Source organism: Petaurus breviceps, unplaced genomic scaffold (assembly GCF_028583685.1).
Source record: "Petaurus breviceps papuanus isolate PSGF00001 unplaced genomic scaffold, PetGlider_PUasm1.0 140, whole genome shotgun sequence".
NCBI lineage: Eukaryota > Metazoa > Chordata > Mammalia > Diprotodontia > Petauridae > Petaurus > Petaurus breviceps.
Window position 1 is genome coordinate 323,985 of NW_027185698.1, and position 18,778 is coordinate 342,762.

Consider the following 18,778-nt stretch of genomic DNA (forward strand, 5'->3'; position numbering starts at 1 on the left):
GGAAGATGTATTGATGAGGGACAAAAGTCTGTGTGGAGGCTTCTGTAACAGGCTAGGGAACAAGTGATGAGGACCTGAACTAGGGTGATTATTGTGTCAAAGAAGAATATAGAAAAGGCTATGACATGAGGAAAGTAGAATCAGTAAGATTTGGCAAATCAATCAGTGATCTCTGATGACATTTATTAAGTGACTACTATGTGACAGGTACTGTGCTGCGATATTCTGAGATACAAAAACAGTAAATGAAACAGCCCCTTCTCATTGCATGCCCATGTTCTGCTGAATGAAATTGCAAAGATGTATATAAACATATGTGATATGAGAACAAGTCATTTATATAATAAATGTGTATATATATATATATATATATATATATAATAAGGCATTTAAATACAAAGTATCTTGAAAGAGAGGGCACTAGCAATTGAGAAGATCAGGAAAGAATGTATGTGTAATATGATACTTGAGCCATAGCTTAGAGGAAGAGAAGAATTCTGGGAGGTGGAAGTGAGGATAGAACGCTTTCCAGGTATAGCCAGGCAGCCAGTGCAAAGGAAGGGAGACAACAAATAGTGAGCACAATGAGTTCCTATTCAATATGTAGTCTGTTATAGAGGACCATTTGGAAAGCAAGCCCGACCGGATCATAGCCTGTTTCATGTCTTTACCAACAGTAACCTTGATATATATGTAGGTTATCCTCATGAAGATTTTGTAGAGTTGGAAAGTAGTTCCAACAGGTTCATACTTGTTGGGTTTTGGTTTTTTTTGGGGGGGAGGTGTTAAAAACAAAGCCTACCATTTTGTCTAATATTTGGTACACTCTTTCTTGTAGCCTGAAAATAGATCCCTCATTGTCCTCAAAAATTTTTCCTACCCAGCACAAATTTCCTCTCTGTATACTTAGAAAGAGCTAGGGAGGTTATAGTTTATTTTTTATTTTTTGGGGGGTAGGGGGGTTTTGTTTTGCTTTGCTTTTTGGATGGGGAAAGGTAGGGGAATTGGGGTTAAGTGACTTGCCCAAGGTCACATGGCTAGTTTTGTGTTAAGTGTCTGAGGTTAAATTTGAACTCAGGTCCTCCTGACTCCAGGGCTGGTGCTCTATTCACTGTGCCACCTAGCTGCCCCATGAGCCAGATTGAATGAGGTGAAATTTAATAGGGATAAATGTAAAATTGTACATTTCATTTCAAAGAAGTGACTTACTATGTATAAAATGGGAGTCATAGTTAGACAGCAGTTTCTTTTCTTTCTTTTTTTTTTTTCTTTTTAGAGGGGGGAAGGCAGGACAATTGGGGTTAAGTGACTTGAACCTACCCACCCCATAGACAGCAGTTTCTCTGAAAAAGATCTGAGCATTTCTGTGTTAGAAGCTTAGTATGAGGCAGTCAATTTGATAAGCATTTATTAAGTACCTACTACATAATCTGACATTGTGATAGGCACTAGGATTACAAATTCAGAAAATGAAACAATCTCCACTTTCAGTGAGCTTACAGTCTATGAAGTGTATTATGTGGCAGCTAGAAAAACTAATCATGTTTTGGGCTGTAGTAAGAGTGAAATAGGTTTCCAAGCATAAAATGAATGGCGGTCCATCTGCACTCAACTTTTGCCACAACACTTCTGTAATATTGTATTCAATTCGGTGCAGCACGTTTTAGAACAGTCATGGGATAGGATCCAGAAGCGGGCAGCCATCATGATGAAAAACCTCAAGTTGATGACATTTGAGGATTAGTTTAGGGGATTGAAGATATCTATCCTCATTAAGGGAAATATTGGGTAAAAGTATCAAAGATCAAAATTGGCTTGATGTAAACTTTCAGGATTTAGTTTTATGTTTTTAAAAGTTATTTGAAAGAATTTTAAGATCAACATTAAATTCCAAAATGACATATCTTTTTACCTCCATAAAAATAACAGAAACAGAGTTAGAGAAATAAACATTCAAACTCTGGTTAAATTTGTAATTATATTATCATTTTCTTTTGTTTGTTTTTTGGAGATTGTTTAGCAACTTAGAAAATGTGTTAATTCTAGATCAGTAAATTTCCAAGGTCTTCAAATACCTTGTTCATTTCATAAGAAATTTCTAGGATAACCTAGTTTTTGACAGGGTGGGGAATTGTCTGGAATAGTTTGTACTTGGAAGATTATTTTGAAGACTGTAGTCCTGTGAATATTATGCTTAAAAGTAGATATGGCAGAAATCCAATTAAAAGATTTGCTTTAAAGTATATGATCTTGGGAGGGAAGAAGGGATAGAATGGGGAATTCAAAGTATTAAAAACAAATGTTAAAAATTGTTTTTACATGCAACTGGGAAATAAAATGTAAAGGCAGTGGTGTATAGAAATCTATTTTGCCTTACAGGGAAATAGAAAGGACTGGGATAAAAGGGGGGGAAAAGGGATTGATAGAAGGGAGGGCAGATTGGGAGATGGGGTAATCATACTGCACACCCATATTGGGGTGGAGGGAGGGGAGAGATGGGAAGGAAATTTGGAACCCCAAATCCTATGGAAGTTAATGTTGAAAACTAAAAATAAATTGATGAATTAGTTGAAAAAAAGTTAAATATATGGATTTTTTTCTGCATTTTAAAGAGTGTTACTTTAATATTTGCAGCACTTTAATTCCCATTTTACATCAAAAAGCAAAGAGAGGTACACCACATCAAGCAAAACAAGCTGTCCATTGTATCCATGCCATATTCACAAATAAAGAAGTACAGCTTGCACAGATTTTTGAGGTATGTATAGCTCATGAGATTTTTGTAATTTTTTTTTACACTGTGGTTTGTTGACTTTTGTTGGCTTTGGAGGCTTATGTGCTTTGCAGTAATAAATAGAATCCTTGCTTATCCAAGGGGCAGTGTCTTTTCCTTTAAATATATCATACTATGAAAGCAACTATCTTAAATTTAGGCTGACCATTTAGTAGTTTTAGAGATTAGTCCACAATTCCACAATGTGAATTTAGATGACTAGCTTTGTTCTCATAATTTAAAAGGCTTGATGATGCCACTGGGAAATCAGTTCCCCTTACCCTTGGATTCGTTTGGATGTGTTTGGCTTATTGCATAATGAGTCACATTTCCTAAGGGTCAAAATTGCTTCAAATGTCCCAGGAGTGTGAGAATCCCTCTAGCTATGCCACCAGCAGAATAGGCCAGTTGTAGTAGAATGCCTTGGCATTTTGGGCAGTGCTGGAGGGAGCAGAGCAATTGAATGAGCTAAGAACTTTTTCTTCACTATTTATTATAGTATTCATTCCTTTTAGTCAAATATATTTTTCTAATGGTTTCTGTGTGCCTTCTCTGTATTTATTTTGTCTTTCTTACTAAATTTTAGTGGAGAAGAGAACTAATCTTCTTTTCATCTTACTTGGTTACCATTAAGAAGCTGTATCTATATTAGAAAATTGTTGTGAAAAATTTAAGAGGATTTTGGTTTATTCCATCCTCTACTAGAGTGTGTCGACATTGCACTGAAGGTTAGTTATTATACCATTAAATTTTCATTTCTATTATTTTATTTTCCCAGCCTCTCAGTAGAAGTCTGAACGCTGATGTTCCCGAGCAGCTTATAACCCCATTAGTTTCACTGGGCCATATTTCCATGTTAGCACCAGATCAGTTTGCTTCCCCAATGAAATCTGTAGTAGCAAATTTTATTGTGAAAGATCTTCTAATGAATGACAGGGTAAGTGTGTAATTTTTTTTAAAACTGTTTTACTTTTCTAATTTTTCATTCACACATGGCTTATTTTCTAATAAGCAAATCTAGTTTGATAATGCATTTGTAGAAACAGAATAAATTATTGCTTTTATTTATACCACCTTGCATGATTGTGCCATCATTTTGAAATAGTCTGTATTGGTGTTATTCTTCCAGTTTTCCCCTTATTAATTATAGAATACCTTCTACAAATCCAGGTTGACTTTTAACCCAGAACCTACTGATTTGAGAAAGAAAATGAGATGAACAAATCAGAGAGTAAAGAAAAAAAGTCAGCTCATTGTAATGAACCTTGTGGACTATTCTGATTCTCTCATAGTACTGAAATTTTATTATGTCACTTATTGTTTGAAATAAATCGACGAGCTTAGATAGTTCTTTTTATATTTCTTTAATCCTCATTTATCGTGATAGTTATTTTCTAAAATTTTTAGTATACTACTTGCTACCTAATTCTACAAGTTGTAGTACCAAAACTTCAGTAATAAAGGATGTTTTAGGGCTCTAGCTTCGAAGGGCCTAACTTTTGGTAGCAAAAAGGAGCATGATAAAGCAAAGCACTAGAAAATGTTTCTTCTGAAATAAATTTATTCAAGTATCTACAGTCAACAGGTGAGAAGAATGGAAAATTATGGTCTCCAGATGAAGAAGTTTCTCCAGAAGTACTAGCCAAAGTAAGCACTCTTTTTACATTTTTTGTTGCCCTCCGTCATAAATCAGTTCTTATTCATAGATAAGATTTGATTCATTATATGAGCATTTTCCCATGGAATATTTCATTTTAAAACAGATCAAATAATCCCTGAATAGGGGATTAAATTTTATATATTTGTTTTCTCTAGACATTTAAGATTGTTTTTGTCTTGTATCTATTTTCCTCTCTTGTAGAAATCATTGTTTTGCTTATTGTTTTCTTTCCCAGTGATGTATGTGACCTTCTGACTTCATGAACAATTCCTCTGCTCAGCTTTTTTACTAAAAGAATGATTGTGGAATCCCTTTTTTATATATGTTTAGGCGGTTTACATCCCATATTTCTGTTATAGTAAACTTCAAAATTTAAACCTCCTTTACAACAAAGAAAATAATTTTAATGAAAATTGCTAGTACCATTGACTATAACACTGTATACAGTAATTTTTGGCCCTTTCTTAAATAGAATTTGCAAACAATAGCTATCTGAATAAACAATCTGAGAATTATACCTGACCCCAGTTTGTGAAAAATTGTGTCATAATGACAAAGCAGTTGCCACAACTTATATGACAGTAACAAAAATCAGTTTTGATGCATTTATCTGTGATAACTATTTTGGCAGTGTATTGTACTTTCTTCATATTTTATAGGTTCAAGCAATTAAGCTTCTGGTACGATGGCTATTGGGGATGAAAAACAACCAGTCTAAGTCTGCCAATTCAACTCTTCGGTTACTATCAGCAATGCTGGTTAGTGAGGGTGATCTGACAGAACAAAAGAGAATCAGGTGAAGATTTTTTCTCATTTCCAACATGTTGGCTACACTATCTTTGAAAGCTATACAACTTATAAAATGAATTGTAGAATACATTTGCTGCTAAGACTATGGAAGAGAATATGGACCTTAAAAAGTTTTTTAGAAACTATGAGGTTTATTAATAACCCACATATTGACAAACATATGATAAAATTTCTTTTTTTTTTGTCTGACTTCTCAATGAAATAGGTTGTGCTAATTGTGAAGAATGTTCCTTAGTCTGTCTTACCATTCTATGTGAATAGATATGTAAGTGACTAGCAATATATTGACATGTGAGAGAGCCAGATTTTATATTCTCTTCATACCATGTGGAAAGAAAATTAAAGACTTAATGACTGTCTAGCTGATTAAAAAAAATGACTACTGCATAAATTAAAATCCACCAGTTTGATACAGTACCAGTGGGTCAAGAATATCAAGAGAGATAAACAGCAAAAGTAAGAAAGAAGAGGAATGATCTGGCCAAACTTAGAGTTATAATATAAAATAGTAACTATTAAACTCTCTGGCATTGGATTAAAAAATAGTAAAGTAGACTCTTAGAATAAATTTGGTTAACAGTATTTAGAACATAATACATTTAGAAGTTTAGTGTTGAATAAAGGTAAGAATGCAAATCACTGCAATGAAACTTACCAGTCAACAAAACTGCTGAAAAAACTAGGTAGAAATTTGGTGAGAAATATTATTAGACCAACATATAAGACAACAATAAATTCTGGATGGATCAATATTTTAAAAAGTCATTTTCGAAGTATCAGAGAAACATTGAAAGCTGTGTTTTTTGTAGTTATGAATGGGAAGCTAATTTTAGCCATCTGTTAGATATAGAAATAAAATAACACATCCAAAATAGGGATCTGTGAGCCTATCATTGTGACAAACTCCTGCTATGAGACTGTGTCTTTGACTTAGTGATATTTCAAGGATCTCATTCAATCCTCACAACAACTTGGTGGCTCATAATAGTTAATTGACTTATCTAAACTCACATAGCTAGGAAATGTCTTAGATAGTATTAAACACTAAAAGGACTAGAATTTATGAATACCTCAAAGGACCAAGCTACATCAACTCCATGCATTTTTTCAAAAAGAGGGAAAAATGGTGATAAGATGAAAATATTTATTTCAAAGTAAAATTGTAGTAACATTTTTGCATCAGTTGAAGTACCTAGTCTAACTGAAGCAGTGATTAAATGTTTTGCCTAACTATACACAGCTATCAAGTTTCAAAAACAATACATTAATTCTTGACTTTCTGACTCAAAGTCCAGCACTCTTACCTTCTCTGCCAAATTGCACCTATACTTATTTGATTATATGAACAGAAAATCGTTGTATTAAATAATTACTGCATAAGTAATTAAAATTAGAGTTTGTAACTCAATTTTTAGATTGTCATGATTTATCTAGTTATAAAAAATATTTTAGAGAGCAAGTTAAGGAATAGAATATAGTTTTACTACTTGATCACAAGTTTCAATTTTCTATTCTGAATTTTAGCACCATCCAACTTTTCTTTTTTCCCTAATATTTTCTATCCCATTAAATTTATTGAGAATTCTAGCTTCTTGCCCTTTTCGAGTTTCTCATATCAACTTTGTTCCCTCGTCTGGCTCAGTGCCATATTGAGGACTTCAGACACTGGGCTGGGGGTGGCATAGAGCATTCCAGCACTCCAATGCAGCACACCAGGACAAAGAGCCCGGCAGTGGGAAGAGTTCCCAGGGGGTCCCTGAACTGGTGTTAGGCACAGAAAAGGGTGCCATTGGGCAGTTCTCTCTCCCATGACCCAGTTACAGGGCATAGATCCAGGGTAGAGAGGAATGGTCATGAGCTAACAGAACCCTAGTTGACTGCTGAGGAACAAGCTCAAGAACTGTGTGGCTCCTAGCCCAGGGGCGGAGTAGCAGCTCATTTCTAATCTTTCGCTCAGCATATAAATCTGTAGGTTGTAACCAGGGCAGGAGACAAAGACCAAAAGGGATCCAGCAATCCAGTGGTTCTGGGCCTGCAGAATCTTCTGTTGGCCCATTGCAGAGCTTCTCAGCTGGCTAATAGTAGCTGAGTCCAGTAGCAGTCTATGGAAACTCAGCCACATTCGAACCTGGGTCAGGAACTTGTAGAGCTCATATAAGTAGGACAGTAAACAAGCCTCTTTCCAGATCATACCACTTTGGAAGCACTGAAAACTTGTAGTTCCTCAGACTGAGCTATGAAAGTGGCAGAAGGACATAAAAGAACAAAAGCTAATGCCAGACCACCACTATCCCATGCCCCTCACCCCACAAAGTAAGCAGAGCCCAGTACTAAAATAAAGTCAAAAGTCAGGAAGTAGGCTAGAGGAAGAAGCAAATAAAAAAAGAACCCAGCCATAAAGAGCCACTGTGGTGACTGAGAAGTTCAAGACCCAAATGCAGAGGAAGACTTCTGACTTGAAAATAACTACAGGGACGGCGAGGTGGCACAGAATGAGTAAAGCACTGACCTTGGAGTCAGGAGGACTACTTGGAGTCAGTTCAGTTTCTGCCTCAGACACTTAACACCCACACAAAAAAACTAGCCGTGTAACCTTGGGCAAGTTACTTAACCCCAATTGCCCTCCAAAAGTCAAAAAACAAAAAACGAAAAAAAAAAAAAAACTACAAACAGATCCTCATGGGGAAAAAAATGCAGAGTTGTCACAAACCCAACGAGAATTCCTTAAGTTTTTTTTTTAACACAAATGAGAATAATAGAGGAAAAATTGGAAAAGAAATGAGAACTATGCAAGGAAGTTATGGAAAGAGCATTAACAGTTTGATAAAAGAGGTGCAATACCTTATTGCAAAAAGGAACTTCTTGAAAATTGGACTTAGCTAAATGAAAGCTTAAGACTCCTTGAGACATCAAGAAAGAGTCTTGATATCACATTTCAAATAATCAGAGAAAACTGTCCAGATATCTTAGAACCAAAGAGTAGTGTTCCAGACTCCCCGTAGAAAAAAAAACAAAAAGTTAACCGAGCCCATCTGACTTGTATTTGTATATTCAGCAGTACAATACTTACTGATCATAACTGACAACTGTTTGTAAAATTCTATACCTGTAGTTCCCCACTTCCCCAGCAGTAGAAGATGGATTACCTCATCTCTGGATCCAAGATTAGTTACTATAGTGTTAGTATAATTATTTAGCATTCATTCAATTTAGGGTTTTTTTTTTAAATGCTTTTCATTCACATTGTTGAAGTTATTGTTTATATTGTATTCTTTTTTATTTGTTGTACGTGAGTTTATAAGTCTTCCCCTATTTCTCTTTAAGTACCTGAATATTTGTTATTTCTTCCTGTTAAAATTTCATTATACTGTTGTACAACAAATTGCTTAGCCATTCCCCATCAGTGGACATCCAATTTGTTTCCATTTCTTTAATGCTTCCTGCCCCCCTCACCCCCCCATATGCAGTTATTATTCACTAGCAATCGGAAGTTAAAAATTTTTTTAAAGACTTTTACTTAGTAGTTTACAAACTAAAAGTGGCTCTTTGAGAGCAGGGACTATCTTTTTACTCTTTTTGTATCACCAGCACTTAGCACAATGCTTGGCACATAGTAGGTACTTAATGTGAATTGATTTTTATATGTTATTTAACTAAGAGAAATTAAAACATGTATATTGGGGCGGCCAGGTGGCTCAGCGAGTAAGAGCACCGGCTCCAGTGTTGGGACGACCTGGAGATCGAATCCCGGGCTCAGACACTCAGCACCACACCCAGAAATAATAACTGGCCGTGTAACCTTGAGCAAGTTACTTAACCCCGATTGCTTTAAAAAAAAAAAAAACATGTATATTACTTGGACTAGATAGCTGTACTTATTGGTTTTTCAGTTTTGTTTTGCTGCTTTTAAAAAAAAAAACAAGTTTTATTGGAAATCTTTTGTTTTTGTCTCTTTTATTTCTGAGTGTGTTCTTCCCAACTTCCACACCACTACCCTGCCTCCAGCCATCCCTTTTAACAAAGATGACATTATCTTTTTTAAAGGCATGGGGGTGGAAGGGATTACAGCAAAAGTAACCAACCTAGCAAATGAAACTAATAGTGCATTCTTTGCCTCACAGCCATCCCTCTTCCTCCCCACCCTCAGCAAAGTGGAGAGGGAGAAGGTATATATATTTTTTAAAGAAATATTTAGTAAGCACATACTGTGTTCCAGGGTATTAGGGTCTGAGAATAGTTCCTATGCTCTGGAAGAGAAAAGCTTCCAGTAGGAAGTGACCTGTGACATTGCTGCTATTTTTTAATCTACTTTTACACAGCTGAAGTTAGTGTCTGTATTGGGGTCTCTTCATTTTTTTAGTTTTGCTGGTTTCTAAAATACTTTAAAAGTATGTTTATATTCTTCCTATTGATAAGTCTTTCCTTTGCAGTAGCATTCCATTGCATTCTCTTCTTTAAAAATACCTCTCAGTCCACACTATCCTCCCACTCTTTCAGCAGAAAACTCCACTTCATACTTTACTGACAAAGTATTGGCCATTCACCCTAATCTCTAATGTATTTCTCAAAAACTCTTGACATTATCCCCCCCTTCTCTTCTATTACTTCCTAACTGTTGAAAATCCTGACATTTCTCACAAAAAGAGACCCCTTTATTTGTATTGTCTCCTACAGACTGTCCCCATACTTCTCTTCCCCTCTTTGTTTCTAATTTGTAATCTTGCCCTCTTATCCAGGTGGCTGTGTGTGTGTGTGTGTGTGTGTGTGTGTGTGTGTGTGTGTGTGTTCTGTTTTTTGTGGAGGGGGGAAGGCAGGGCAGTTGGGGTTAAGTGATTTGTGCAAGGTCACACAGCTAGTAAGAGTTAAGTGTCTGAGGGCGGATTTGAACTCAGGTCCTCCTGACTCCAGGGCCAGTGCCCTATTCACTGTGCCACCTAGCTGCCCAAAGATGGCTTGTTTTCGACTCCCAACAAATACATCCAGGTCTTTTCTCTACTTGTATCCTAATCTTGGGTCCTATGATTCCTTCCTTTTTCACAGTGAAACTGATAAAAGAAAAAATCTACATTCATCGGTTTTGCTTTTTCTCTTTCTCCTTGAGCAACTGCACTTCCACTTTCATTTGTCAATTTAAATTGCTTTCACCACAGTCAACAATGTTGCTTTGATTGTTGAATCTGTTAGTCTGTTTTCAATCCTTAGCCTCCTGACTTAATTGCAACATTTGACACATTTACTGCCATCTCCTGCTAGACAGTCGATCCTCTGGGTGTTCATGACAATGCTTTCTTCTTGATTTTCCTCCTACCTGTCTCACATCACCTCCATCTCTTCTCAAATCATCACATACCCCAAAGCTCTTTCCTGCCTTTCTATTCCTGCTGTTGCTCTCTTGATGACTTTAACCAATTCCATGTCTTTTTATTCCTTCTGGGCAATTGATTTTCAGATATATAGATCCATCCCAACATTACCACATATTTAATAGACACTTAAAACTCTATGTCCCCAAAACACCTCCAGCTAAACATATCTAAACAACTCTTTAGTCCTGCATCATCAAATTAATGTTAGATGTTTAAATTTTAAGTCCCATAGAAACCTTAAACTCAACATGTCTAAAAAAATAACTTATTCCTATCTCCCCTATTTCTTTAGAGAACAAAATCATTTACAGTCATCTAGTTCCTATCCTTGTGATCAAGGTTAACTCTTCAATCTCTTTGACTCTACATATCTAATTATATAATAATTAACCCATTGCTATTTTGTTTCCACAACATCTCCCAAATTCATTCTCCACTCTATTCACACCGCAACCACACTAGTTTAGGACCTTTTTCACATCTCACTTGTATTTCTGCAATTAAGGAAATCTTAATTGGTTTCTCTGACAACAATCTCTCTTATCTAACCCATCTTCTTCATAACTGCCAAACTGATATTTTAAAAGTACAGGTCTGACCATGCTGTTCCACTGCTCATTATGTTCCAGTGGCTCCCTGTTACCTCTAAAATCAAATGCAAATTCACCTCCTTCTTTTGACATTAAAACTCTTAAGCAGCATGACTCTAGCCTCTATCTGTGGAAATTGTATCCCCTTCATGACTTCCTATACCCTACAATTATCATCCACAGGATATAGCCAATTTAGTGAAGGTAGCTGTACCTTTCTTAGTTTGAGGATACCACTGTAGTGTTTGATCTCAAAAAAACAGATATATAATCACTCAGAAGAGTTTAGCCTAATAAAACAAAAAGCAGAACTTCTTTTTTCTTGATTGAAACACAGTAAGATGGATAGCCCATTAAAATAGCCCATCAACATACATTTCTTGTAGCAACTGAAAATGGATACAGACCTGGCCCTGAAGTTGAGGTGGTATAAGGCTAATGTGATGTTCACAAAGCCTATGGCAGCTATGAATATGCTAGTTTAATTCTGAATTGCAAAATATAGCAGACTTTCCACATGGAAGACAGAACCAGAAACATTTATTTAAACACCAGAAAGCCAAATGCTTTGTAGTAACTAAGAAATTTATACACAATAACCATGCAGGGGGCCACTGCCATCCCCAAGCCTTCCCCCAGCTAGGGCCTTCTCACAAATGAACACTCACAGCTCTTAGCCTGCTTCCTCTCTCTCCCTCACTTCAACTACTCTGACCAACTTCTGGGCTCTGCTTCATCCTTCCTGCTCTACCCGTTTTACAAGCTGCTCCCACCACAGATTCATGTCACTCACCAGATCACATGGGCCTATTAATGAATGGGAAATGAATCTGGCCTCAGACACTTGACATACTAGCTGTGTGACCTTGGACAAGTCACTTAAGCCCAATTGCCTTGCCCCTTCCCCCCCAAAAAAAAAGATATTTGGGGCAGCTAGGTGGCTCAGTGAATAGAGCACTGGCCCTCGAGTCAGAAGGACCTGAGTTCAAATTTGATCTCAGACACTTAACACTTACTAGCTGTGTGACCCTGGACAAGTCACTTAACCCCAATTGTCATGCCTTTCCCTCTCCAAAAAGACCAAAAAAAAAAAAATGAATGGGAAAGATCTTCCCATTAAACAAAATATATTAACAATACAGGTGGTAAAAAACAGCTAGGTAGAGTGTTTTTATGAAGTGATTCAGCACCTTCAATGACTCTAAGCTTCTTGAAACAGCCATCTTTTTATCACTCGTTCCCTGGCACCTTCATGTAGAGTAGAATTGACCCTGAGTTCTCAAAGGATATGCCAACAATGTACAAGCTTTTGAGGCAATACTATGCTGGAAAGGTTTTAAAGGATGGATTAAGTAACAAATTGTTGTGGGTTCCTGGGTACCAGCTTCTATGTGTGGAGAGGGTTATGACCATTAAGTAGGCAAGCAGGGACTAAATTCCTTAGTCATTGCAAACCTCTACCCATGTTGCGGTAGTGCTCTATGGTTGAGAATCATAGAACACCACACCCTTTAAAAAACAAAATTGCTCAGATACAAAGGGTAATATAGATGTCACTAGTAAATAAGTTACAAAATTGTATCATTTCAGTGATGAGAGGTGTCCAAGAAGTTGTATAAAAGATTATCTATGAAATGGAGGTGAGCCAAGGGCATGATAAATTGATCTTTTGGCTATTGCAGTGGTCACTGTGCGACACTTTTTTACACTGTATTTAAAAATATAGAAGCAAAACTTTAGCGGATCAGTGAGGAGGTTCTTTTGTAGACAAATTATGGAAAGACATGGGCAAGAATCACCCATGAGAAAGTATGCCTACAATGAAGTTTTCTTTGATGACTATGTCTGTAAGATTGTGGTTCCATGTAAGTTTTAAAGGAAGAAAACATCATCAAGCCTAATACAATGCTGCCCCTTCATATTTCTTTAACTGCCATTTTCTGCAGAAAACTGGATAGCATAGAATAAGAAAACATTCCTATTGAGGAACTAACATGTAGAAGACAAAGCAAATGTAATGCATATAGTAATAAGACATTATCTCCCACGCTCATGAAAAATAACCATTCAGCCCAATTTATTCATGTAATTAAGTATTGATATAGCAAATGCTGAAAGACAGGAAGGAGGTGGTGGTTATATTTTGGTAGATTGGAGGCTTTGGGAAGGAATTGCATTGTTGACCAACCAGAGGTTCTTCTAGCAGAAGAATACACTTAAAAAGACCAAAATTTAGATGTAAAAAAAATCTACAGATTTAAAGCTTTTTACAGAAATCAGGTTTTTTTGGTTGTAGTGGAAGATCCATGACAACATGGCTAGAAATGAAGTTAGTAGCAGGTGTCAACTAAAACAAGGCCTTAACACCTTGTATCACTCACATTGGATAAATAGCATTCAGTGAATTATTTTACAGTAGAAATTTTCCACAAGTGCTTTAAAAGAAAAGATAGGTTTCTTACTTCTTTTTTGTTCTTTATTCGTTTATAGTAAATCTGATATGTCTCGTTTGCGACTTGCTGCTGGTAGTGCCATAATGAAACTTGCTCAGGAGCCTTGTTACCATGAAATTATTACACCCGAGCAGTTCCAGCTCTGTGCACTTGTTATTAACGTAAGTAACAATGCAATGGTATTATTAAATAAATTACACGATTGAGTTGGAACGTATTACAAAAATTGATTACTGTATATTATAACCTGACCCAATTAGACATTCCTACTAATAGCTAAAAACTAAATTTTCTTCCATTTGGTAAGCAAACAGATAATTCACTTAAAACTAATTTATCATGATTGATCATTTCAACTCTAGAGGATTTTCTTTCAACATTCCAAAGCATTAGTATTTCATCTTACTTGGATTTTTTTATGTGTTTGTGTGATTTTTTTTGTTTTGGTTTTCTGCTGCTGTAGGATGAGTGCTACCAAGTGAGGCAAATATTTGCTCAAAAGCTGCACAAGGCCCTTGTGAAGTTACTACTCCCATTGGAGTACATGGCAATCTTTGCCTTGTGTGCCAAAGATCCCGTGAAAGAGAGAAGAGCCCATGCCCGACAGTGTTTGCTGAAGAACATCAGCATACGAAGGGAGTATATTAAACAGAACCCCATGGCTACTGGTTAGTAATGGCACCAAAGGTTATCATAAGCATAATTTTTGAAGGCTTTATTTTCATTGTTTTCAAAATGTCAAGCTACATTCTTTCTCTTTTTCACAGTAGTTCATATTTGGGTTTTTTTGTCTCTTAGGATTGAGGCATATAAATATATCTTACCAATTTGACATTTGGGGAGAGAAATTTATCTTAAAATAGGCTTTAGTATTTCCCGAAACTGTGCCATAATTTTACAAAGAGTGTACTTAAAAATATATTTTATATTCCCTAAATATAACTAAAATTCTGACTGCTAAATCTTAATGGTAACAGTGCTGTGTGTGTATAGATATGGATACAGACAGATTTCTTTTGACTGTTCATAACTTTCTCACTAACCTGTTTTGAGGCCTTGGAAAAATCTCTTTAGGTGTACTAGTGTTCATTTGCTACTACAAAATGGAAATAATATCTTATCTAATTTGGAAATGAATATAAAATGCTTAGAACTACAAAGAAATAAGTATATAAAAAGTTTTTATAGTTTTATTATTTTCATTTTAGAAAAGCTCTTATCCCTACTGCCTGAATATGTAGTTCCATACATGATTCACTTGTTGGCACATGACCCAGATTTTACAAAACCTCAAGATGTTGATCAGCTTCGTGATATCAAAGAGTAAGTGTTATTCTCTTCAAGAATTCTAAGTTTAAAAAAAAATCTATCCTCAGAAAGATGTGACATGTTCCAAAGGTTGCCATTTTTGCAGATAGTCTTTTTATACTTTTATTTATTTACCCAAGATATTAAAACCTTTAAAAGTTTATTATCAGTTCATCCAAAACAATGGTTCATTGAAAGCACCTGTCATTCCCTACCAGCTAGCTTCCTTATTGTTTTAAAATTAAAATTATTTGCGATTTTACATACATTTGGGTTGTTATGAGAATCAAATGAAAGAGCATATGTAAAGCACTTTGAAAGCACTATATAAATGCAAGCAATTATCATGAATTACTTATTTTTGGTCATTTGTGTTATGAGTTTTTTCTGCATCTGATCTATTAAGCCTACTAATTAGGACCACATATCCCAGGTGAGCCCTAATTACTTAGTATATCTTGACTCTTTAGCTTCTTACTATGGCTTCTTTCTTAGGAAGTTCTTTTCTAACCTAAAATATCTCTTTAAGTTTCCTTTTCATGGAGTAGCTGAAGGTAGAATTTTTTTTTATCCCATATGAGTCTCTTGTCCTCTGATTTTTGCTTTGCCTTATTTAGATGGTAAGCCAGTGAATTTATCTTTCCTAGGTTCTTTTTAACTTCCAGCATACTTAATCAGTAAATACCCTTTTTAGGTTTTCTTGCCACTTGAATTATGGCATAATTCAAACAATGAGAAGATAATGTCTCCCAGTTTTGTTCTGTCCTTTGAATGATAAATAAGTGAAAAGTTCACTCTGCTCACATTTTTAAGTGTATATTTTTAAATGAAGAATAATTAAATATAAATGTTACATGTTCTTTGACTTAGTCTAGATCCTTTTTAAAATTAAGGTAGCTACATTTTTTAATTTAAAAGCTACATTTAGATTAAATGCACAGTCCTTCTAATGAGATCATATTTTCCTCCAATAATTTAAGGGTACATTCCCAAATTGCTTTTATATAACTTCACAGTTTTAAGCAACTTTATATAAAACAACAGGTAGTCCTACTGCAGTTGCACTGCACTGAAGATCACTTTGAAGAGATTGGCCAACAGTAACTCTTGTTGTAGTCAGTCAATCAGTAAACGTTTATGGAATACCATTGTGTATGCTAGGAATACAAAGAGGGAAAAGACTGTTCTTGCCCTCAAAGAGTTCACATCCTAATGAAGGATGTCACAGTCTGTTATTTGAGAGTAAAGGAACAAAAACAAGAAAATGTAATATTTTTGTTCATTATAAACACATTAGAAATAATTTCTGCTTCAAAAAATTCTAAACTAAAGGGATCTAAGATTGGCTTTACAAATAAATGTACCAAAAATCATTTATTAAACATTAACTGTGTGCCAGGAACCTATCCTGCTAAGTGTTGGGCATACAAACAGAAGTGAAATGATGTCTACACTTAAGGAACTCTTATTCTTTTGTTTTCTTTAAGCGATTGGGGTTAAGTAACTTGCTCAAGGCTACATGTCCAGTTATTTCTAGGTGTGGTGCTAAGTATCAGAGCCCAGATTCGATCCCAGGTCATCCCAACTCTGGGGCCAGTGCTCTTACTCACTGAGCCACCTGGCCTCCCCTAAGTAATTGGGGTTAAGTAACTTGTTCAAGGTTACATGGCCAGGTGTTTCTGGGTGGGTGCTAAGTTTCTGAGCCCAGTTTTGATCCCAGGTCATCCTGACTCTGGGGCCGGTGCTCTTACTCGCTGTGCTACCTGGCCGCCCCAAGGAACTCTTATTCTAATTGGGGGAAACAGTGGATATGAATTGAGCTTCAGGGTAGATAGAAAAATACCAAAGTCCTCATGTATTTTGGCAGAGTTGATGATAGTGCTCAGGGGTCTGGAAGATAATAAAGACAGGGCACATGGTAAGGCCATCTCAGCATGAGGACTGTATTTGTTAACTCCCTTTTCATGGAGACTGTGAGCAACCTTGTCTGCCCACTGCTGGTAGCTAGAGAAGGATCCAATAGCATTTTGAATTTTTCCAATGAAGTTTTTGCATTCTGCTGGAACTTTTAGCTAAAATGTCTGGTACTAACTAGGCTAGGCTCTAGCTAAACTCTGCAAATCAACAAATATTTGATGTAGATGTTACCAGAGATCTCATCTCACCCCTTCTCAGCCCCAAACTTGTCATTCCTTCTAATTTTTCCATTTCTTTTACATTCTACACTGTCTTCCCTGCATCAGTAATATCATTCAACAAATATTTACCGTCAGCTACTGTGTAGGAAACATTGTTCTAGTCATTGAGACTACTGGGATAAGAAATTACTTATTCCCCACCCTTAGGGATCTTACATTCTAAGCAGTGGAGGATGCATAGGTAAGTACAACATAGGGTATGGTATAATGGTGCAGAGAAAACAACCAGACAAAGGAAAAGAGAACATGTTTAGGTTCACATCCAATCAATTGCTAATACCTGTTGATTTGGTTGGTTGGGTGTTTTGGGGTTTTTTAAACGTTTTAAATTTAAAGGAAATTTTTTAAAGAAATTTTGAATTTAGGAGGAAGAAGAAAAACAATCAACAAAAATCATTAATACAGGCAAAAAATTCTAAGAATACCTGCAATGTTACACTTCTTTTTTTTTTTTTTAAAGCAATCGGGGTTAAGTAACTTGCTCAAGGTTACACGGCCAGTTATTTCTGGGTGTGGTGCTGAGTGTCTGAGCCCGGGATTCGATCTCCAGGTCGTCCCAACACTGGAGCCGGTGCTCTTACTCACTGAGCCACCTGGCCTCCCCTAAGCAATTGGGGTTAAGTAACTTGCTCAAGGTTACACGGCCAGGTGTTTCTGGGTGGGTGCTAAGTGTCGGAGCCCGGGATTCGACCTCCAGGTCTTCTCAACACTGTGGAGCCAGTGCTCTTACTTGCTGTGCTACCTGGCCGCCCCCAATGTTATACTTCTAAGCAACATTCTTGTCTTCACTCAAACTGCTGTCAGACTAGCTTGCCTAGACTTTTATGAATGGTCTCTCTGTGGTTTCACCCTTCTTTAATTCATCTTTCTTATAGTTACCCCTTTCTAAAAATTTTCAGTGCCTCCTCATGAACTGTTGGATAACAGAAAAAATCTTTGGTCTGTGACATTCCACAGTTTAGCTACAAACTAAACTAATTTGCTCACACAGCTCTTCAGTCCAACTCACCTTGCCTTGAAGCATTTTCCGATTCATCTTGCGCTCCAGTTGTACTCTCCACGTGCCTTCTGAAACTCTTCTCTTTATGATCTGATTGCGCTAAGGCTATTCTCATAGCCTGCCCTCTTCAGGTTTCTCATAGCTTTCTCTCTAGAACCTCTCCTTCACCTTCACCTTCTACCATACCCCTGTTTGTAGATCTAACTAACAGATTTACTTGAGTGCAAGAACTATGTGCCAGTTTTTCATTTTTCTATCTCCACTATTTAGCATAGTGTATTTTTATATAGCACGCACTTAATAAATATTTGACTCGTAAGTTTACTTGGGAAGGTGTTCAGTTTGACAAAAATGTATTATATACATATATTTTGCAGAGATAAGTTAGGTGCTGGGGGAGATTTGAAGATTAAATAATAATCCAGTCCCTGTCTTCACGAAATTTGTAGTTTATCAGGATAATGTGACACGGAAATAACTATAATACCAAACTGTTATGTGATTATGGAGTAAGAGAGTGCTCTGCAAGGGCAAAAGAAAGAAATTAGGGTTTGAATGCCTCTTTTTAATAGAGGGCAGTAGAGAATATAATAGTGGAGCTGTACTTCAAAGCTTCAGCT

The 18,778-nt window shown here is 36.3% G+C and overlaps 1 protein-coding gene across 3 annotated transcripts in view; it reads left to right on the forward strand.

Annotated features, from left to right (window-relative positions):
* The window catches only part of PDS5A (PDS5 cohesin associated factor A), a 171,430-nt gene that overhangs the window by 128,147 nt on the left and 24,505 nt on the right, over positions 1 to 18,778 (forward strand). For all 3 annotated transcript variants that reach the window (XM_069068169.1, XM_069068179.1, XM_069068186.1), the window contains 7 exons: positions 2,635 to 2,758; positions 3,552 to 3,710; positions 4,352 to 4,420; positions 5,093 to 5,229; positions 13,690 to 13,813; positions 14,116 to 14,320; positions 14,861 to 14,975. In XM_069068169.1, coding sequence (XP_068924270.1) covers positions 2,635 to 2,758; positions 3,552 to 3,710; positions 4,352 to 4,420; positions 5,093 to 5,229; positions 13,690 to 13,813; positions 14,116 to 14,320; positions 14,861 to 14,975 — 933 coding nt within the window. The remainder of the gene's footprint in view (positions 1 to 2,634; positions 2,759 to 3,551; positions 3,711 to 4,351; positions 4,421 to 5,092; positions 5,230 to 13,689; positions 13,814 to 14,115; positions 14,321 to 14,860; positions 14,976 to 18,778) is intronic.